The sequence below is a fragment of the Bufo gargarizans genome, chromosome 3 (genome assembly GCF_014858855.1).
Source record: "Bufo gargarizans isolate SCDJY-AF-19 chromosome 3, ASM1485885v1, whole genome shotgun sequence".
Classification (NCBI taxonomy): domain Eukaryota; kingdom Metazoa; phylum Chordata; class Amphibia; order Anura; family Bufonidae; genus Bufo; species Bufo gargarizans.
Window position 1 is genome coordinate 207,973,687 of NC_058082.1, and position 23,512 is coordinate 207,997,198.

General features: G+C 43.4%; 1 protein-coding gene across 1 annotated transcript in view; it reads right to left on the minus strand.

Moving 5' to 3' along the window:
- The window catches only part of LOC122933373 (F-box only protein 36-like), a 64,797-nt gene extending 59,434 nt beyond the window's left edge, over positions 1 to 5,363 (minus strand). Inside the window, exon 1 of the mRNA XM_044288334.1 lies at positions 5,206 to 5,363. Within this exon, the coding sequence (XP_044144269.1) occupies positions 5,206 to 5,301 (96 nt within the window). The 5' untranslated portion in view covers positions 5,302 to 5,363. The remainder of the gene's footprint in view (positions 1 to 5,205) is intronic.
- Between the last annotated feature and the right edge of the window lie 18,149 nt (positions 5,364 to 23,512).

Here is a 23,512-nt window from a genome sequence, read left to right on the forward strand (position 1 = left end):
ACCCTATGTGCACCTTGAATCTTATATACCCTTTTAGGGATAGATTTAAAATAGCTCTGATACAGCAGAAACCACTAAATTAGGAAATTGCTAAATTGAGAATTGTATTTCAACCCAGAACAAAAAATGTGCTTTGACGGACACTAAATAACTTGACCAGCCACAGCAGTACAGCAGTAACGACAGATTTAGCTGGATATAAATTTGAGGCCTAGTATTTAGGCGCTGGGTGACAGGTATAGGTTTACTGACAGAATTAGACTGGGATATGGCCAAAAAATAACCACACTATTGATGGTTAAATGCACTTGGTGTGACAGCTTGACCAACCACACTATTGAGGGTTAAATGCACTTGGTGACAGCTTGCCCCTGATGTAGTATATGGCCAAAAAATAACCAGACTATTGATGGTTAAATGCACTTGGTGTGACAGCTTGACCCTGATGTAGGATTTAGCCAAAAAACAACCACACCATTGAGGGTTAAATGCACTTGGTGACAGGCTCAGCTTGCCCCTGATGTAGTATATGGCCAAAAAATAACCACACTATTGCTGGTTAAATGCACTTGGTGTGACAGCTTGACCCTGATGTAGGATTTAGCCAAAAAACAACTACACCATTGAGGGTTAAATGCACTTGGTGACAGGCTCAGCTTGCCCCTGATGTAGTATATGGCCAAAAAATAACCACACTATTGCTGGTTAAATGCACTTGGTGTGACAGCTTGACCCTGATGTAGGATTTAGCCAAAAAACAACCACACCATTGATGTTTAAATGCACTTGGTGACAGGCTCAGCTTGCCCCTGATGTAGTATATGGCCAAAAAATAACCACACTATTGCTGGTTAAATGCACTTGGTGTGACAGCTTGACCCTGATGTAGGATTTAGCCAAAAAACAACCACACCATTAAGGGTTAAATGCACTTGGTGGCAGCTTGTGCTGGGACACCACAAGACACAAAATGGCCGCCGATCACCTTAGAAAAAAGTGACTGAAAAACGCTCTGGGCAGCCTAAAAACAGTGAGCAATTCAATAGCAGCAGTTCAATCATCCACAGCTGCAGATCGATCTCTGAATGAGGTCTTTTGGAGGAGTTAATCACTGCCTAATCTCGCCCTAACGTCGCAGCTGCAACCTCTCCCTATGCTGATCAGAGCAGAGTGACGGGCGGCGCTATGTGACTCCAGCTTAAATAGAGGCTGGGTCACATGGTGCTCTGGCCAATCACAGCCATGCCAATAGTAGGCATGGCTGTGACGGCCTCTTGGGGCAAGTAGTATGACGCTTGTTGATTGGCTGCTTTGCAGCCTTTCAAAAAGCGCCAAGAAAGCGACGAACACCAAACCCGAACCCAGACTTTTTCGAAAATGTCCGGGTTCGGGTCCGTGTCACGGACACCCCAAAATTCGGTAGGAACCCGAACTATACAGTTCGGGTTCGCTCATCCCTAGTTTTCACGCATGGTTGCTAGGAGATGATAGTGATGAGCAACCCCGGACCCCATTAAAGTAAATTCACTGTATTATTTTCCCTTATAACATGGTTATAAGGGAAAAATAATAGCATTCTTAATACAGAATGCTTACAAAAATTTCGATTGAGGGGTTAAAAAATATATATAATTAACTCACCTCATCCACTTGATCGCGCAGCCGGCATCGTCTTTTTTCAGGACCTGCAAAAGGACCTGACGCCACCACGTGGTGAGCGCGATTACGTCATCAAAGGTCCTTTGGCAGGTCCTGAAAGAAGAGGAAAGAAGACGTTGCCGGCTGCACGATCAAGTGGATAAGGTGAGTTAATTTTTTTTATTTTTAACCCCTCAATCAACATTTTAGTAAGCATTCTGTATTCAGAATGCTATTATTTTCCCTTATAACCATGTTATAAGGGGAAATAATAAAATCTTCAGAACACCGAACCTAGACCAGAAGTCTTCAGTGAAGAAGTCCGGGTTCGGGTCTGGGTATCACATTCAGTTTTTTATCGCACGCGTGGAAAGCGCATTGCACCCGCGCGATAAAAACGAAACAATGCAATCGCAGTCAAAACTGACTGAAATTGCATGCGCATGTTTCCCGCAATGCACACGAGATGCTCCAGAGATGCTCCGCTCCAAAATCATCTTCTGAGCAGAAACCTAACGGACCCCATTATAGTCTATGGGGTCCCTAGGATCCATTCGGCTCAGTTATGTGCCGAATCCGTCCTTTCCATTCTCCTAAACGGAGCAGGAGAACGGAAAGGCTGAACAGTGATGTGAACGAAGCCTTATATGTATATAGTTGTCACTGTATATAATGTCATGGTATAATACTGTTGCAGTGAGCCCTGACAATAAAATCTTTTAGTCCTCCGCCTGGATAGACCCCTTCTAAGTTTAGGCCCTGCAGCAGCCGCTTCTCCTGCTTCCACTATAGCTACTCCCCTGACTGTACTTATTGCCTCAGACGTATAACTAGTCTTTCCTGTGATTCGATATGGTAACACCCCCCCCCCCCTTGTAGTTAAATAGGACCTATCATCAGTTTAGCCCTAGTCTAATTATGGTCTTATCTTATAGGAGGGCCCCCACTAATGTCATGGCACATTTTTTCCCCCAAAGACCCCCCTGTTCGTCCGCTGTTAGCCCCATTGTTTTCGGCACCTTATATTATAATGAGCTGACTCGGTTATACTAGGCGGAGACTCGCAGTTTCGATGGGGGCAGTTCTTATCTCCCTGGCTGTGTGTGCATTTAATCAGAGCCCATCGCTCTTAGCCAGGGAAAATGAGCTCCTCCCTGGCTAAGAGCGGTGTGCTCTGATTGGATGCGCTCACAGCCAGGGAGAAGAGAACCGCCTCTAGCGCAACTGAGAGTCTCCGCCTAGTATAACCGAATCAGCTCATTATAATATAAGGCGCTGAAATCAATAGGGCCAACAGCGGACGAACGGGGGGTCTTTGAAAAAAAAGAAAAGTACCATGGCATCAGTGGCGGCCGCCCTATAAGGTAAGACCATAATTAGACTAGGGCTAAACTGATGAAAGGTCCTCATTAACTCCCATTTTTAATAAATCAGAAAGAGCAAACGGTAACTTTTTTTTATACTAACCACGCCTCTAACTCTGCCCAATGCATAACCATACTCACCCAATCCCACCCAGTCGCCTTAGAGTTATGGGTGAATAGCTTAAAATTTCACTTTTAATAATATCCTTACAAATATTTTTACGCCTGATTTAGGCTACTTTCACACTAGCGTTCGATCGGATCCGTTCTGAACGGATCCGATCATAATAATGCAGACGGAGGCTCCGTTCAGAACGGATCCGTCTGCATTATTTTTAGCATATAACAGCTAAGTGTGAAAATAGCCTCGTACGGATCCGTCCAGACTTTCAATGTAAAGTCAATGGGGGACGGATCCGCATGAAGATTGAGCCATATTGTGGCATCTTCATACGGATCCGTCCCCATTGACTTACATTGTAAGTCTGGACGGATCCGCACGGCCAGGCGGACACCCGAACGCTGCAAGCAGCGTTCAGCTGTCCGTGCGGAGGCGAGCGGAGCGGAGGCTGAACGCCGCCAGACTGATGCAGTCTGAGCGGATCCGCTCCATTCAGACTGCATTAGGGCTGGACGGCTGCGTTCGGGTCCGCTCGTGAGCCCCTTCAAACGGAACTCACGAGCGGACCGACGAACGCTAGTGTGAAAGTAGCCTTAGGTGTAAAAATAGTTGCAAACACCCTTTCTGCATCTATTTAGGTGTGGCAAGTGCTTGAAAGGGGCTGGGACTCCAGTCTCAACACATTTGCTACATTTTACACCTGAAAACAGGAGCAAGAGGAGTAAAAACTACAATCAGGTCCCCAACTAGTTTTTACTCCAGGGGCATGGACTGCCTGAGGTGCCCCAATTCATAAATTAGACTAATCCTCCGGCAGTGCAGAGCGGGAACAAAGATCAGTGTAAAAAGCTGGTCTTTGTAAATGACCCTCAATATGTACACCTGATAAAATCTAACTGTAGTTAGCCCACATTGTGCCCCCCTCATAGTAAAGTAAAAACAAAAACAATAAATACTCACCTGTTTCCCCAATGATTGGGCACATCCGGCAACAGCATGATGCGGTCACACACACATTGCGCTGCTGGGCTGTGTAGGAGGAGTGCACAGACTGATTCCCGGACCTGTACACGTCTCAGATACAGCCCAGCATTGGGACGTGTGGACTGCTGAGGAGCAGTCTAGCTGAGCTGAACAAAGAAGCAGGGAGTGGATCACTTTCTGCTTCACCATCTAAATCAACTGCCCGGGTGCGCCCTCAACCCTCTGCACTTCTGAGCCTGGGGCATATGCCCCGCTTGCCCCCTCACTATGTCCCTGTATTGCATATCCACAGGATAGGGGTCTGATTAGGATCCCATGTTTTCCAATCTGAATGGAGCAATGGTCACGCATGTCCTCTGCCTCTTCATTCAACTCTATGGAACTACATAAGTCCCTGAATAGGTACTTTTAGGGTCCATTCACACGTCCGTTGTTTCTTTCCTGATCTGTTCCGTTTTTTGCGGAAGAGATCTGGACCCATTCATTTTCAATGGGTCCTGAAAAAAAATCAGACATTGTGCTGTCCGATTTTTTTCAGGACCCATTGAAAATGAATGGGTCCAGATCTGGTCCAGATCTGTTCCGCAAAAAACGGAACAGATCAGGAAAGAAACAACGGACGTGTGAATGGACCCTTAGGGAATTCAGTTTGTTCTTGTGATATTTATTATCTTCATGAGCAACCAGATTCACTCAGCAGATGATGCATTACTAACATTCAACAGTTTGCATATTACAAAGTTGAGGATACATGATAACAACATAATTTGTAAAGAATGCTTCCCTTGTAAAATTTTTGCAAAGGTAATGATGTTTTCTGTAAAAATCACCAATATATGCTAAGACTTTTAGAATTTTATAAAAGTATAGACATTATTTTTTATTAAATTTATGTGTGTATTTTTCTGAACCCTGGTAGAGGTGGCCTCTTGGAAAAAGCCTAGCAGAGTTGACATGAGATGAAGGGGCATGGAGCTTTCATACTACTTCAGGACATTGGTGACTTATCCTAGAGATGTGCCAGCAATATCTTTAAAAGGAAAACTAATGAAAAAAAAACAATAGCTGACAAAATATGGGTATGAAAATCCAAATTACCTCACTCTTTGTGATGACGAGATGGTGAAAATCTTTGCTTGGAGAAGGGGCTTGACCCTGGATTTCGAACAAGGTTTCTTGCAGAAGGGATGCCATAGTAATGATGTGCAACGTCCTGAAAGCTTCTGGTATCTTTTAAACTTCTTCTGTGACCTGTACAAAACTCCTTCTTATTTCCGTGGTCAGGCAAATTGATCTTAATTAGAGAGCATCATATTCTATGGTTCCACCTGCTGAATGCAAGTGCTAATCTTTTATTCACTAAGCAAACCAGCCTTTGTTTACACAGTCACCTGCTCAGTTTCTGGCAGGGGAACAATAAGTGTAGATCAAACCTTTGAATGAAAATCTGCAGGAAGATTAATCCCTACAATGTAACAGCTTTTCGATTTATTGTAAATGGGTCATTATCCTTAGTCACAAAGAATAACAGATTGCATAGAGACATACTTGCGCATTAATGTAAACATATTTCTGATTTAAAGTAATTGTACCATACGATGCTTACAGGTATTACAGGAGCAGGTCTTTGGGCTCTTCAATGCAGGAAAACGAAAATATTTAGGTTAAGATAATGTGTGAAAGGAAAAATTGCAATTAGAAAAAAATACAATTAAAAAAAAACTATGATTAAAGGAGTTTTCTGGGAGTAGAATATTGATGACCTATACGCAGGATAGGTAATCATTGTCTGAATGGTGGGGGTCCAACTCCCCGCACTCCCGTTGACCAGCTATTTAAAGAGGCTCCAGTGAACACTTGTTGATCATAATTTCAACAATCTTTTGATTGCTTTTATAATGTTTTCTAATAGCATTCCAAAGCATTATGGCCTGTCAGTGCCAAACTATCAACGCCTAAAAGGGCTTTCACCCATGGCAGACCAAAGGGGCCTTTGTTAGCCCTGGGCTGTCATGGCAACCCATCAGCAACACCCGATTGCATTGCAGGCTGCCGACAGCAGATGAAGCCCCCTCCTGTCAAACAACTTAGGTTTCATAGTCGCTAATGACTGAGGCATCTATGGGGCTAAACTGCTAAGATTGGAGTTAGCTCCAGGCCCAGCATTTGTAAAGAACCCTGGCTGTGCATATCAACCATGTTTCACATATTTTGAACACAGATATAAAGTCGGTATTAGTGCTTTGGCATATCATATGGGTAGTCCTTACAAGGTCTTTTGGGTCACTGTCAGAGGCTTTTAGAAGTCTGGAAGCTGTTGTCATATCTGGACACATCAGTGGGTCTCTCCTGGATGTGTAGCAAGTTGCCTCTCTTAATCACTTAGCTGTGTGGCCGCACCAATATTAAATGTTTTTGTTTTTTCTGCCCAGGTGTGTCACTGTTCCACCAGCTCCGTATGTGAACAGTATCCAAAAGAATCACACCTTCCTCTGGGCTATCAATCATGCATAAGTCAGACTACTTACATTTAACTAGACCAAACAGGAAACTCCTTTATTCATATCTTGCCCATAAAATCAATGCATTTAGTGAGAACTCTTTCAAGCCGAAGTATAATCCATCAGATCCTGCAATGCAATGTTTTGGGGGCAACGCCCCCTTCCTCGTGCATAACAGACAGGATCCTCTATATCCTAAATATACCTCACATATCAATCTCACGTGTTGCATAATTACTTACATATAAAATGTTGACTTCATTGTGCGTGAGAATATTACATATTCGCCATCCTTTATACAGCAGTCATATAAATCCAGTGATTATAGAAACACTGAATTGAATCCAATATACCTCACAGTGGTGCATTTACACCAACAGATTATCTGACCAATTTCTGTCCATCAGACCAATAGTTGGTGATTAGACGGGTATAGTAGAAAAAATATGTACATATACTTTATTAAGCAATACATAAAAAATCATTATTTAATGGGTGATATATCACATCAGATAAAAAGGTGGACTACACCTGAGGGGACATAGTATGATTACATACAAAGAAGGGGACAAGGAGGTCAACGCTCAGCTATACCTCAGCTAAGATTCACAAATAGCTAGAGAAAGTGCAAGTGCATATTTCAAAGCTTGTAACATATATATATATATATATATATATATATATATAGGACCTGTTTCACATGCAAAAAAGTTCTTCACATATATCACAAATATTCACAATTTATGCTGATATATATACACCTGTATCTCCACTGCCAGTGCATCAAATTAGGACATACATGTGTATAGCGCACAGACCCAGACCCACATGGGAAAAGGGGACTAGTGCCTTCAACTCAGCAAAGAAACGCATGTGTGCATGTTATCATCTATTATAAAAAGTAGAAACAGAGTCCTATACGGATGCATGAACGTGCATGTTGCCTCAGGGGCAGATGAAAATACCTACTGGTGCCCAAGTGGAGCAATGTAAAGACACGCACATACCAATAAATGCACCCTAGAAATCAAACAATTGAGTGACCATGTCTAAATAGATACAGTCAAAATATCAGAGATAGTCACTAAAATCATTCCTGCACTAAAAAAGACATAGCTGAATCATGCTGCAGATCATAAGCTGACAAAGCAAGGAGGAGCCTCACACTATAACATTGCGTACCCATATAGTAAAGACAGTCCAAACTCAGGAGAGCCACGTACCCCGACGCGCGTTTCGGCTAGATCACATCCCCCAGAAGAAGGCATCCTAGCCGAAACGCGCCTAAAAACAAACTAAAAACTACTTCCAAAAATATTCAGCTTTGATATTAATGAGTTTTTTGGGTTCATTGAGAACATGGTTGTTGTTCAATAATAAAATTAATCCTCAAAAATACAACTTGCCTAATAATTCTGCACTCCCTGTATATATCAGCATAAATTGTGAATATTTGTGATATATGTGGAGAACTTTTTTGCATGTGAAACAGGTCCTATATATATATATATATATATATATATATATATATATATGTTACAAGCTTTGAAATATGCACTTGCACTTTCTCTAGCTATTTGTGAATCTTAGCTGAGGTATAGCTGAGCGTTGACCTCCTTGTCCCCTTCTTTGTATGTAATCATACTATGTCCCCTCAGGTGTAGTCCACCTTTTTATCTGATGTGATATATCACCCATTAAATAATGATTTTTTATGTATTGCTTAATAAAGTATATGTATATATTTTTTCTACTATACCCGTCTAGTCTCAGTTTATCCTTTGTTCGTGTATGCTTATGTACACTGAGTGGGTATCTGACTATATAGGGTACTTCCTGCCACATAGGATCACTAAATAGTGAACGCAAATCTATGTGTTTTCTGTGACTGTTGTTTTCCAATAGTTGGTGAGTATAATGTTGAGGAAATTTTATTAGGATGTGTATTTAATATATTGTGTATTGTCATCATGTCTCTCAGTGTCAGGGTAAACCATTGGAGTGGATATCTTCCCGTGTATGTCCTGTCACAGCTGCTGGGCGCAGAGGTCTCCTTCGGCGAATGGTCCATGTGCTAAGCCCTGGGCTGTGGGTCGGGGGAGACTGATGTGTTCAGCAGAGCAGTGTTTTGTTGGCTGATGTATGGACGCCGGCTAGGGCCCCCGAGCAAGACGCAGTTTATTGGCTTGGCGTGGATGCATTTGTTAAGAGAACAATATATGAAAGGAACGTGCGTTTGTTGTCTCTAGTGCGCCTGATCAGCCGCTGGAGATAATGACTTTGTCCTGTAAATGAGGATCATAGTAATTTTATCTGGTATTGATCACTGAGCAAGGCTGGATAAAATTAGCTCCAGTGGTAATGGTAGGTTATAGTATACATGTGTTTGTTATCTGGCTAGGTTATTCTAAATGATGGTGTCTTGTCTTCCTATGTCATCACTTCCTGCATGCCATCACTTCCTGTATGCCATCACTTCCTGTATCCTTGTCTTGGGTCAGCCCCTTTTACACCTTTTGTTAGTAAATAAAAGACACAGACTGAGCAGGGCGGGAGGAGTGCTCAGCAAGAATTAAATCAGTATAGTAACACCTGGCACTGTCTCTGACTGCGGCTAAGGGAATTGGGATTTACCTCTTTCCTTACACAAACTTTGATGCGAGAAGATTACAACTATTACATATTTCTACATCAATAACAAAAGATCTGTGTATGTAAACTGCCATCTGACCAATGATTGGTCAGAAAATTTGTCAGATATTCTGTTGGTGTAAATGCACCCTACTGAGCGCTGAAGACACCTTTGTGTAACAAGTCAGATAGGCAGAGTAATGGGCAGTAGTAGTTAGAACACAGTCAGGGACTGGGGTAGTGACAAGAGGTAGGCTAAAAGCCTTTGTATGTTACACACAGGTGTCTTCAGCGCTCAGTAGAACTGAAGATTGAAGACAGACTCTCCTTAGCTATGCTCAGTTAAAGCTTTACTAAGAAGGCTCTTTACACCGTTTTCTAGTAGAAAGAACCATCTTTCTCTAATCAAGTATATTACACAATTGTAATGACAGAAACACGCTGTATTTAAAATAAAGTCTTGCACTTTAAAGGGAACCTGTCACCGGGATTTTGTGTATAGAGCCGAGGATATGGGTTGCTAGATGGCCGCTAGCACGTTGCAATACCCAGTCCCCATAGCTCTGTGTGCTTTTATTGTGTCAAAAAATCGATTTGATACATATGCAAATTAACCTGAGATGAGTCCTGTGTGTGAGATGAGTCAGGGACAGGACTCATCTCAGGTTAATTTGCATATGTATCAAATCGATTTTTTGACACAATAAAAGCACAGAGAGCTATGGGGACTGGGTATTGCGGATGTGCTAGGGGTGATCTTGCAACCCATGTCCTCAGCTCTATACACAAAATCCCGGTGACAGGTTCCCTTTAAGTTTCACCCGACAAACGATCATTTGGGTTGAAACTGTCTGTTTTGATCAACTTTAGACTAATGTGTATGGCCACCTTAACTCTATGGATGGCTTTGTATACTGGAATCTACACAACTAGGGTGGATCTATTCAAGTTTTCTGTCACAGCATCATGGTTTCCATTACAAATGGAAGCTATGACATTAATGTAAATCGAAGCCAGCTTATAGATCATAGTTCCCCTTCCAGGGCTTAGCATGTGTGTGTTACAGGCTTATTAGCGAACAGTACTTGAAAACTGACAATATCATGTCAGTAAACAGATATAGTTGCCAACAATCCAGAATTTGCAGGGACTGCTCCTAATTTTCAGAGACAGACCCCGCAAATCTGGGCCGACTTTAACTGATTTCTATAAGTTTTGTTGTGAAATCCAATGTCAAGTAATGTTTGTGCATACAGAATAATAAGGCGATACTGGTGTGTCAACTTCAGATGTGATTCTTCATAAGCTAAAGCAGAAAAGGGATTACCATAAAGGATGACTGAGGTTAGGCAATTGTGAAAGGATGTGCCTGACCATGGTGGCAATCTGACAAGAGAGGAAAGGTTGGCATAAAAGCATTAAAAAGATGATTCTATACAAATAAAAAAGGCTGAAAAAGCTAGTGTATTTGTAATTATGGATCACACAATGACTGTTGTTAAGAGACAAGTCACAGATGACGGAGGGCGTGCATATAGAGTTTTCTTGGGTGATCCCACATCACAGTTCAAGAAGGAAATTGATTCTTTTTTTGAAAGATTGTCTCTTGGATAAAGTGATAACCATGATGCTGGGTAAGAGAACTTGAAGTACATCTGAGGGTTATGAAATAATTATGAGGACGATTGTTGATAAATTTGTTGCTATGAGTTATTCCAGGCGGCAGATAGAAAGAGAAGCGCAGAACAACATGAGGACTGTGGAAGAAGTAATAGGAAACTAGAAGGAAGGAAGGAAGATTGTATGCAAATACTGGTGTGTGCTGAAACAGGACCCAACATGTGTAGTTTTGTTTAAGGACATGACAATGTTTTTCCACAGAAAAGGACATTTTATTAAATTATGTATTGGTGACAGGGGATGTGAGGAAAAAGAAGGTGGACAATATTTCTTAACAATGCAAAGAAGGGGAACTTACTCCTGTATAAGCTGCCAGAATTGCAATTTGCTAATAAAAGGTGGATTTGTACATCATCCAGGGGTGGACGGGGAATTTAAAGTGGCCTCGTGTTGTAGGGGAGTCCAATAGACAGAAGGCTGGACAATAGAAGCAGGCGTGGCCAGCAAAACTGTAGTGCAGAACAAAATACCGCCCCAGCAGAACCAGATACCACAGTGCAGAACCAGATACCACAGTGCAGCACAATATACTGCCCCAGCAGAACCAGATACCACAGTGCAGCACAATATACCGCCCCAGCAGAACCAGATACCACAGTGCAGCACAATATACCGCCCCAGCAGAAACAGATACCACAGTGCAGCACAATATACCACCCCAGCAGAACCAGATACCACAGTGCAGCACAATATACCACCGCAGCAGAACCAGATACCACAGTGCAGAACAATATACCACCCCAGCAGAACCAGATACCACAGTGCAGCACAATATACCACCCCAGCAGAACCAGATGCCACAGTGCAGCACAATATACCACCCCAGCAGAACCAGATGCCACAGTGCAGCACAATATACCACCGCAGCAGAACCAGATACCACAGTGCAGCACAATATACTGCCCCAACAGAACCAAATTCCACAGTGCAGAACAAAATACCACCCCAGCGGAACAAAGTACCTGTCACGGTGGGGAGTGGGGGAAACCCCTCACCGTGCTGTGTCAAAGGGTAAAAGGGTATCAGCATGGCCAAAAGGAGTAATAAGGGAGCAGGTCACCTCCTACAGCGTCCCTAATCCTTTCCCTGACTCCTCATCGTATGAGTGGACCCCAATGGTAGGACGACTCATACTCAGGATTCCTAGAGACCCTAAGTCACCCTGGTAATCCCACACCAAGGAGCAGGGAAGAGACAACCTGTTCATCCCAGTCATGGAGGAACAGGAGTCTCTATCTGAGGCCAGGCTGCAAGGAGAGGGGAACACATACAGCATATGGAGATGGCAGGTAAGCGAAACAAATAACACACTTACCTGCCACAGACAAACTGACTGGAACCCGTGCACAAGTGCTGGTGTCCACACCAACATTAAAGGACACAGCACACACCACAAACCACACAGGAACCCTGGACACCCATAGCTGCAATAAACATGATACAGGGGAATGTCTAAAAAAAACATGCAGGACACCAAACACCACCAGACATGTAACACCAAACTAGACATACAAACACCCTAAACATAACCCACTCCATACAAATAGGGACAGGAAGGGAAGGAGACACCGGGATAACATTGATGACCACAAGGGTGGCCCTCACTGGACAGATGGAACACCCTGGACTGGAGCAGAGCTCCAGAACCAACAGCTGAAGTACAACTGACTCCAGCCAGGAAACCACAGAAGATATAATGAAGTGACCACACCCAGTCAGGGAGTTAACCCTTACAGCACCAGACAGAGGGAGGCTACAATTTAAAGGGGAAGTGCACACACAAGCATACCAAACATGTTACCACCGGCAACAGCATGCGTGGCAACCATGTCATGGCAATCACCCAGAAGGCTGAGACACTGCCACCGCATGCTCTCACAGCAAGACATTGCTGCGGGCAACCGCAAATGTGGCAACAGTGTCAAAGCGTAAACCATAGGCCGTGACAATACCACAGTGCAGCACAAAATACCACCCCAGCAAAACCAAATACCACAGTGCAACACAATATACCACCCCAGCAGAACCAAACACCACAGTGCAGCACAAAATACCACCGCAGCAGTACTAGATACCACAGTGCAGCACAATATACCACCCCAGCAGAACCAAATACCACAGTGCAGCACAAAATACCACCCCAGCAAAACCAAATACCACAGTGCAGCACAAAATACCACCCCAGCAGAACCAAAGTCCACAGTGCTGCACAAAATACCACAGCAGCAAAACCAATTACCACAGTACAGGACAAAATACCACCCCAGCAGAACCAGATACCACAGTGAAGCACAATATACCACCCCAGCAGAACCATATACCACAGTGCAGCACAATATACCACCCCAGCAGAACCATACAACACAGTGCAGCACAAAATACCACCCCAGCAGAACCAAATACTATAGTGCAGGACAATATACCAACCCAGCAGAACCAGATACCACAGTGCAGCACAATATACTGCCCCAGCAGAACCATATACCACAGTGCAGCACAAAATACCACCCCAGCAGAACCAAATACCACAGTACAGGACAAAATACCACCCTAGCAGAACCAGATACCACAGTGCAACACAAATTACCACCCCAGCAAAATCAGATACCACAGTGCAGCACAATACACCACCCCAGCAGAACCAAATACCACAGTGCAGCACAATATACCACCCTAGCAAAACTAAATACCACAGAGCAGGAGAATACCACAGTGCAGAACAAAATACTGCCTCTGGGAAACCAAATATCACAGTGCAGCACAGCACTGCCACCCACCCCACAGTTTGAAGCTGTATCATCGTCCTGAGGATGGCAATATAACTGAATTCAGGAGGGCACCTGCAACAACTGGCCAGGTGCATTAGTTCCTGATGCTCCTATATTATGTACCTTGCTGATGGCCAAGAAGAGGGATTAAGTGGCCTCCTGGGCATCAGCTCACCAGAAGATTTCCCATAAGACGCAGGGCTACTTTCCCCCCACTTTTTGGGGGAAAAAGTGCGTCTTATGGGGAGAAAAATACGGTACCACAGTACAGGATGTCATGTACGGTCTATGGCCAATCCGTCCATGACAACATCCTACTATGGGTACTAAGATTTCTGTGAATGGATTTTATACATGTGACAGTAAGAATCTGATATACAGGTCCTTCTAAAAAAATTAGCATATTGTGATAAAGTTCATTATTTTCTGTAATGTACTGATAAACATTAGACTTTCATATATTTTAGATTCATTACACACAACTGAAGTAGTTCAAGCCTTTTATTGTTTTAATATTTGATGATTTTGGCATACAGCTCATGAAAACCCCAAATTCCTATCTAAAAAAATTTGCATATTTCATCCGACCAATAAGAGAAAAGTGTTTTTAATACAAAAAAAGTCAACCTTCAAATAATTATGTTCAGTTCTGCACTCAATACTTGGTCGGGAATCCTTTTGCAGAAATTACTGCTTCAATACGGCGTGGCATGGAGGCAATCAGCCTGTGGCACTGCTGAGGTGTTATGGAGGCCCAGGATTCTTCGATAGCGGCCTTAAAGGGACTCTGTCACCACTTTCTAACCCCCACTTTTTTAACTATCGTTTTATTCATGGTGCCCTTCTGATTACAGTTGTCATCTTATATGTTAGATCTGCGGTGCCGTTTAGGTAAAAAATCGATTTATATCACCTGTCAATCAGCTAGATAAGGTGCCCAGGGCGTTCCTCTCCTCTTGAATCTGCCGCCTGCCGCCGCCGCCGTTGGTGCCCAGCTCCTCCCCCGGTCTCGTCAGCGCTGCCTCAAACAACACAGATCCGCCTCCGGCTCTCCCTCAATGCCCCCTCCTTTTTTTCGGAAATCTCGCGTGTGCGCACAGGCCTGCGCCCGTGCGTACGCATCCTTTTCTCGCGCATGCGCATAACGCGAACTTAGAGCGATGATGCCGAAAGGATGCGTACGCACGGGCGAGATTTCCGAAAAAAAGGAGGGGGCATTGAGGTAGAGCCGGAGGCGGATCTGTGTTGTTTGAGGCAGCGCTGACGAGACCGGGGGAGGAGCTGGGCACCAACGGCGGCGGCGGCAGGCGGCAGATTCAAGAGGAGAGGAACGCCCTGGGCACCTTATCTAGCTGATTGACAGGTGATATAAATCGATTTTTTACCTAAACGGCACCGCAGATCTAACATATAAGATGACAACTGTAATCAGAAGGGCACCATGAATAAAACGATAGTTAAAAAAGTGGGGGTTAGAAAGTGGTGACAGAGTCCCTTTAAGCTCATCCAGAGTGTTGGGTCTTGCGTCTCTCAACTTTCTCTTCCCAATATCCCACAGATTCTCTATGGGGTTCAGGTCAGGAGAGTTGGCAGGCCAATTGAGCAAAGTAATACCATGGTCAGTAAACCATTTACCAGTGGTTTTGGCACTGTGAGCAGGTGCCAGGTCGTGCTGAAAAATGAAATCTTCATCTCCATAAAGCTTTTCAGCAGATGGAAGCATGAAGTGCTCCAAAATCTCCTGATAGCTAGCTGCATTGACCCTGCCCTTGATAAAACACAGTGGACCAGCAGCTGACATGGCACCCCAGACCATCACTGACTGTGGGTACTTGACACTGGACTTCAGGCATTTTGGCATTTCCCTCTTCCCAGTCTTCCTCCAGACTCTGGCACCTTGATTTCCGAATGACATGCAAAATTTGCTTTCATCCGAAAAAAGTACTTTGGACCACTGAGCAACAGTCCAGTGCTGCTTCTCTGTAGCCCAGGTCAGGCGCTTCTGCCGCTGTTTCTGGTTCAAAAGTGGCTTGACCTGGGGAATGCGGCACCTGTAGCCCATTTCCTGCACACGCCTGTACACCATATTTCTACTCCAGACTCAGTCCACTGCTTCCGCAGGTCCCCCAAGGTCTGGAATCGGTCCTTCTCCACAATCTTCCTCAGGGTCCGGTCACCTCTTCTCGTTGTGCAGCGTTTTCTGCCACACTTTTTCCTTCCCACAGACTTCCCACTGAGGTGCCTTGATACAGCACTCTGGGAACAGCCTATTCGTTCAGAATTTTCTTTTTCTGTGTCTTACCCTCTTGCTTGAGGGTGTCAATGATGGCCTTCTGGACAGCAGTCAGGTCGGCAGTCTTACCCATGATTGCGGTTTTGAGTAATGAACCAGGCTGGGAGTTTTTAAAAGCCTCAGGAATCTTTTGCAGGTGTTTAGAGTTAATTAGTTGATTCAGATGATTAGGTTAATAGCTCGTTTAGAGAACCTTTTCATGATATGCTAATTTTTTTAGATAGGAATTTGGGGTTTTCATGAACTGTATGCCAAAATCATCAATATTAAAACAATAAAAGGCTTGAACTACTTCAGTTGTGTGTAATGAATCTAAAATATATGAAAGTCTAATGTTTATCAGTACATTACAGAAAATAATGAACTTTATCACAATATGCACATTTTTTTAGAAGGACCTGTATGTTCTGAAAGGCCCATGTGATAAGGCCTATGTGAGTCAAACCAGTAGGCCAATAAAAAAGAGGATTGATGAACATCGATCGGTGATAAGGAATTTTGAGGACAGAATAATTGCTCCTGCACACAACTGTAACTTGCAGTCTGCAAAACACAGATCCGCAAAAAAACAACAAAAAAACGGATGACATCGGTGTGACGTCCGTGTTGCATCCATTTTTTGGAGGATCCATTGTAACAATGCCTGTCCTTGTCCGCAAAATGGACAAGAATAGGACATGTTCTATTTTTTTGTGGAACGGACACGGAAGTCATTTCAAATTTTTTTTTCAAGCCCCATTGAAATTAATGGTTCCACTAATGGACCTGTAAAAAAGCGGAGCGGAAACGGAAGAAAAACAAGTTTGTGTGCATGAGCCCTACAGCAGAGGATTCATCGGAAGGGGTGAAACATATTGTCAGGAATCGAACCAAAAAACTCCTGTGTCCCAAGCGGTAGCCTTGCTCACTGAGCTACCGGCTACTCAGGAGATCAACATCATTATCCAGGGTTCATTAATCAATGCCGTATATATTTTCAAATGCAGCCAGCTCCTTTTACCAGTGACAAAATAAAGTATTGTTCATCATCAATCTTTTGACTGACAAAGCTCTTGCATGGGCTTCACCATACGTGAAAACAAATAGTGATCTTTTGACCCTAACCGTTGTTCCACAGCTGAAGCCAAATTACACAATCTACGACAAGGGAAACGTTCAGTTGCTGAATACACTGCAGAATCTAGCAGCCCAGAAAAGCCAGTTTCGGCGAGGACTTTCAGAACAAGTCAAATATGAGCTTGCTAGAGTGGAAGCCCCAGATGATTTGGAGGACTTCATTCAATTGTGTATCCGAGTTGATCAGAGACTTTCTGAAAGGAGAAGGGAAAAACTCTGGGCATTGGGAAATAGACCTACCTATTCTTTCAGTCAATCAACTCAGCAAAACACTGAGTCCATATCTGAACCAATGAAGATTGATGCTTTACGGAAATCTCTATCTACAGCAGAAAAAGAGAGACGGTTTACAGAAAAGCTTTGTCTTTACTGTGGGGAGTCAGGGCATTATGTTATAAAATCCCCAAACAAGGTTCGCAGAACAACTGCTGTCACGGAAGTAAAAGAACAGATTAAACCAGAAACATCATATCTTTTGCACTCAAAAATAAATTCTATTTCTCCTATAGCTCTGGGTGATGACAAGATAACAGCTCCTGAGTCTCATTTTATTGTGCCAATCCACATCTGCACTGAAACACATGAGATTTTTTGTTCTGCTATGCTAGACTCTGGGGCCGGTGGTAAGTTCATGGACATAACCTTTGCTCATGAAAATAATATTACACTGTAAACTAAGACAGCACCTATAGATGGAAACTGTTGATGGGTCACCACTTTCATCTGTTCCGGTTACTCATGAGACTGTGAAGCTTCAAGTCCTCATTAAACCTGATCACTGCAAAATCATTTATTTTTCAGTAATTTCTTCCCCAATGTTTCCAGTAATTTTGGGTATGCCTTGGCTAACTACTCATAACCCATCTGTTGACTGGGAAACACATCGTATACAGTTCCCATCTGAATTTTTCCAGCTAAATTGCCTGCATAAACCCCACTCTCCATTGCCTCAGTGCACAATAATCTCTGAACTGTTTGCTAAAGAATTATAACCTCCACAATACAGAGAATTTCAGGATGTCTGTGGTAAGAAAAATGCAGATAAACTACCCCCACATCATCCATATGATTGTCCAATAGAACTGTTAGCTGAAATACCGTTTTGATAATACAGGGAGTGCAGAATTATTAGGCAAATGAGTATTTTGACCACATCATCCTCTTTATGCATGTTGTCTTACTCCAAGCTGTATAGGCTCGAAAGCCTACTACCAATTAAGCATATTAGGTGATGTGCATCTCTGTAATGAGAAGGGGTGTGGTCTAATGACATCAACACCCTATATCAGGTGTGCATAATTATTAGGCAACTTCCTTTCCTTTGGCAAAATGGGTCAAAAGAAGGACTTGACAGACTCAGAAAAGTCAAAAATAGTGAGATATCTTGCAGAGGGATGCAGCACTCTTAAAATTGCAAAGCTTCTGAAGCGTGATCATCGAACAATCAAGCGTTTTATTCAAAATAGTCAACAGGGTCGCAAGAAGTGTGTGGAAAAACCAAGGCGCAAAATAACTGCCCATGAACTGAGAAAAGTCAAGCGTGCAGCTGCCAAGATGCCACTTGCCACCAGTTTGGCCATATTTCAGAGCTGCAACATCACTGGAGTGCCCAAAAGCACAAGGTGTGCAATACTTAGAGACATGGCCAAGGTAAGAAAGGCTGAAAGACGACCACCACTGAACAAGACACACAAGCTGAAACGTCAAGACTGGGCCAAGAAATATCTCAAGACTGATTTTTCTAAGGTTTTATGGACTGATGAAATGAGAGTGAGTCTTGATGGGCCAGATGGATGGGCCCGTGGCTGGATTGGTAAAGGGCAGAGAGCTCCAGTCCGACTCAGACGCCAGCAAGGTGGAGGTGGAGTACTGGTTTGGGCTGGTATCATCAAAGATGAGCTTGTGGGGCCTTTTTGGGTTGAGGATGGAGTCAAGCTCAACTCCCAGTCCTACTGACAGTTTCTGGAAGACACCTTCTTCAAGCAGTGGTACAGGAAGAAGTCTGCATCCTTCAAGAAAAACATGATTTTCATGCAGGACAATGCTCCATCACACGCGTCCAAGTACTCCACAGCGTGGCTGGCAAGAAAGGGTATAAAAGAAGAAAATCTAATGACATGGCCTCCTTGTTCACCTGATCTGAACCCCATTGAGAACCTGTGGTCCATCATCAAATGTGAGATTTACAAGGAGGGAAAACAGTACACCTCTCTGAACAATGTCTGGGAGGCTGTGGTTGCTGCTGCACGCAATGTTGATGGTGAACAGATCAAAACACTGACAGAATCCATGGATGGCAGGCTTTTGAGTGTCCTTGCAAAGAAAGGTGGCTATATTGGTCACTGATTTGTTTTTGTTTTGTTTTTGAATGTCAGAAATGTATATTTGTGAATGTTGAGATGTTATATTGGTTTCACTGGTAAAAATAAATAATTGAAATGGGTATATATTTGTTTTTTGTTAAGTTGCCTAATAATTATGCACAGTAATAGTCACCTGCACACACAGATATCCCCCTAAAATAGCTAAAACTAAAAACAAACTAAAAACTACTTCCAAAAATATTCAGCTTTGATATTAATGAGTTTTTTGGGTTCATTGAGAACATGGTTGTTGTTCAATAATAAAATTAATCCTCAAAAATACAACTTGCCTAATAATTCTGCACTCCCTGTATATACTCTTTCTGAACCAGAACTAAAGGCCTTAAAGGAATATCTGGATGAGGATTTAAAGAAAGGCTTCATCCGGCGATCTACTTCTCCAGCCGGAGCACCTTTTTTCTTTGTTGAAAAGAAAAAGATTCCACCTTGCGTCCCTGCATTGACTATAGAAGACTTAATAATGTCACTGTAAAATACCGGTATCCTCTTCCTTTAATTCCAGAACTACTTGAAAGGCTTCGTACTGCTAAAATATTTACTAAACTTGATCTCAGAGGAGCATATAACCTTGTCCGAATTCGTCCAGGAGATGAATGGTAGACTGCCTTTAGAACACGGTATGGACATTTTGAGTATCTTGTCATGCCTTTTGGACTATGTAACACCCCAGCCACTTTATCAATCATGTTTTCAGGGATATGCTGGATCAATTTGTAATTGTGTACTTGGATGATATCTTAATCTTTTCAGAAAACTTGGAACAACATCACAAACACGTCTGCAATTTCTGCAATGGCTTTGAAAACACTATTTATACATCAAACTGGATAAATGTGAATTTGAGCAGACAACCATTCCATTTCTTGGATACATTATTTCCCCGGAAGGTCTGAGGATGGATCCTAGAAAGATCAAGGCTGTAGTGGAGTGGAGGTTCCCTTTAAGGGCTCTCTGCCCATCACCCACGTGTCAGTAAGGAGCCGTGCACGGACATCTCCCTCCTTTTCTACAACGTGCGCAGTATAGGCGGCAATCTCTCCTTGTCAATTGGCATGCCTTGGGACTGCTGAGCGAACCCCTAGGCCGGGGGAGTCCCATTGTTTCATCATTCTGCCAGCAGTAACACGGACTGACCGGAAGGTTGACATCCGATTGCTATTCCCTATGTGGAAGTGAATACTGGTCTTGTGAAATAAGGGGAATAGATTATATGATTTATGATCAGAAATGGTTACTAGTCTGTGCATTGATAGGATTGCGCTGGTTTCACACCAGTGTGTCTGCAGGAGCTCTGTACTGCCGGGATTCACATAGTTTTATATTGATTTATGATGCTATGTAACCCTTACAGTTCTGGAATGTATTGGATAACACTGACCGCATTAGTTCAGTGTTATCCAGTACATTCCAGACCTCTAAGGGTTACATAGCATCATAAATCAATATAATGCTATGCAACCCCAGCAGTGCTATGCAGGCCAGGACAGCGGACCCCCAGCAGCACAGCTGGTGCTTATACTTGTTCTTACGGATCTCTGCCTTCTCCTTGTGACCTCATAGGGACCCAGTCCTATAAAACACACTAATAAATCTGCATGCCTACTGTTATTAGCCGAGGCCCGTGCGGGAGCTCTGTGCTGCCCTAGTTGAAGTGTCTCCAGCAGCTCAGCTCCACAGCAGACTCAACTCCAAAACTTGCCAGACTGCTAGAAGCGGGAGCACAAGCCACGCCCACCCTCTATGCCGGGTAGGGTGAGGGGCGGATCTTCACCCAGCAGGCATCTTCAGCGTGTGTCTGTCTGCTGGATGAAAGCCTTTTTTTTCTTAGAGGCAGAGCAGCGAGCGGAGGGTCTAGGCGCAAATGGCGACAAGACTACAAAGTCTTGTCGCCATTTAGCAGTTCTAAGTCGCATTGGCGACCATTTTGGTCGCCATCTGGAACCCTGTGACCACGCTTCTGCCTTATCCTGAACTGCTGTGTTTACTTGTGTACCAAATTTGGATTGTTACCTGACCACGCTTCTACCTTATCCTAACTGGTGTGTTTACCTGGTACCAACCCGAACTGTTATTCTACACTGCTTGCTTCCGCTACACCAGTGCTCCAGATTGTCTCAGCCATTGGACTCCCTACCTACCTTCCTGGCCTGGACGATTCCTCATTTCAGGTAAGCAACGGTGACATCACTCTTACACATATATTTGTTGAGAAAAGAGTAGATAGTGAGTTGTGTTGGCAGGCAATTGAACAGATTAAGGGAAATGAGAATGAAGGGGTTATATTGCAAAAAGAACTGCAAACTGAAGACAGACTCTCCTTAGCAATGCTCAGTTAGAGCTTTGATAAGAAGACTATTTTTTTAGTACAAAGAAACATCTTTCCCTAATAATGATTCTAATATATACTTTCCGTCCATTAAGTGGTGCAGAAGGTACATAAAGGATTTGGGCGGGGCGCATGCGCGTGGCTCGCGGAGGGGTCATGCTTCCATGAGCTCCGCTCATCGACTTCACCCTGATCTTAGCGCCTTTTATTGGGCTCCATTTCGCCTCAAAATCAATGCAGGGAACCCCGAAGATGACCCGCACCAAGGGGAGGTCGAGAATTCCTGATTTAATGTCGGTAATCTTCAGATTTTCTTTAACAGGTCACTTCGGGGACTCTTGTTATTTAACCGCAAAATTGTGCTAGGCCAGTTTCATTAATGCAGGGTCTCGATGATACGGTTTATCATGCTGTCCCTAATCCTGGGGTTCTGTGAGATAGTAAGGTTGGCCTATGTGAGGCTATCTCTATACTCGCATATCCCATCCACTATTATCCTTTGTTTTTGGCCTAACAGCTCAGCTTATTATCTTCTGTTCTTTTATGTTAATTTGTGGTTTAATTGTTATGCCATTCTACTCTTGGAGTCTTTAACTAGGGTTATCAATATGTCCATGCTGATGTGCAGGGCCTCTGAGGTGCGGTTTACCATGGGAGTGGATGACGCCTGGCGCCTATTTTTTAGGAAAAGCTTAACGCCCTTTTGCCATTATGTGTAAACTACTCTCTCATAATGTGAGGGGTTTGAATTCCCCTCGTAAGAGAAAGACGTCTTTTTCGGTCTACCTTAAACATGCGCCCGACGTCATCTGCTTACAGGAAACACATTTTACCCCCACATCCCATCCGAAATACTTTCACCCACAATACTCTAGATTTTATTCTTCTACGTTCGTTTCAAAATGTCGGGGGGTAATTACTTTGATGAAAAATTCCTTCCCTTTCTCTGTCACTCAGACATGTATTGATCCAGAAGGGAGATACGTGATTGTTATAGGGACCTGCGGAGAGGAATCACTTTGCCTAGTTAACACTTATCCTCCCACAGATGAACCTATAGCCTTTTTTGAGAAAGTGAGCAGAGTGATCGATACCCTTACGTTTCATAAATTAGTGTGGTGTGGGGATTTCAATTTTACTATTCACCCTGTGTTAGATCGTACTAACCTGCCCGCAAACATACAACCTACATAGAAAATGCCAGACCGCTTATACTAAATTAAATCCTTTATTACAAAAATCACAATTCATTACAGACATGATTAAAAGAAATTGGTGCAGGAGATAAAAACAACATCACTGGAGGAAACATACAGCGGATACAGGTCCTTGTTCGTCCAACATGATCATTAATTAAAGTGCATATGCAAAAAATTAATGGATAGAAAGAAGGAACATCGGACAATTACCCATACTGTGTCTCCTCCAGGATTGCTCCAACCCCAACGCGCGTTTCGGCGTACCTTCGTCTGGGGTACGCAACACCACGACCGGCGACACAGACTAATAGGGTTAATCAAGTTCTCCAATCCCTATCCTTAGCTGATACCTGGAGGGACCATAATGGTTCACAAAGAGGCTACACTTTTTATTTGTCAGCTCATCAAGTGTATTCACGGATTGACATGATCCTAGCATCCACCTCTCTCCTTCCCTTCATGTCTTATTCTAGACATGTCGTCTCATCTTGGTCAGACCATGACATG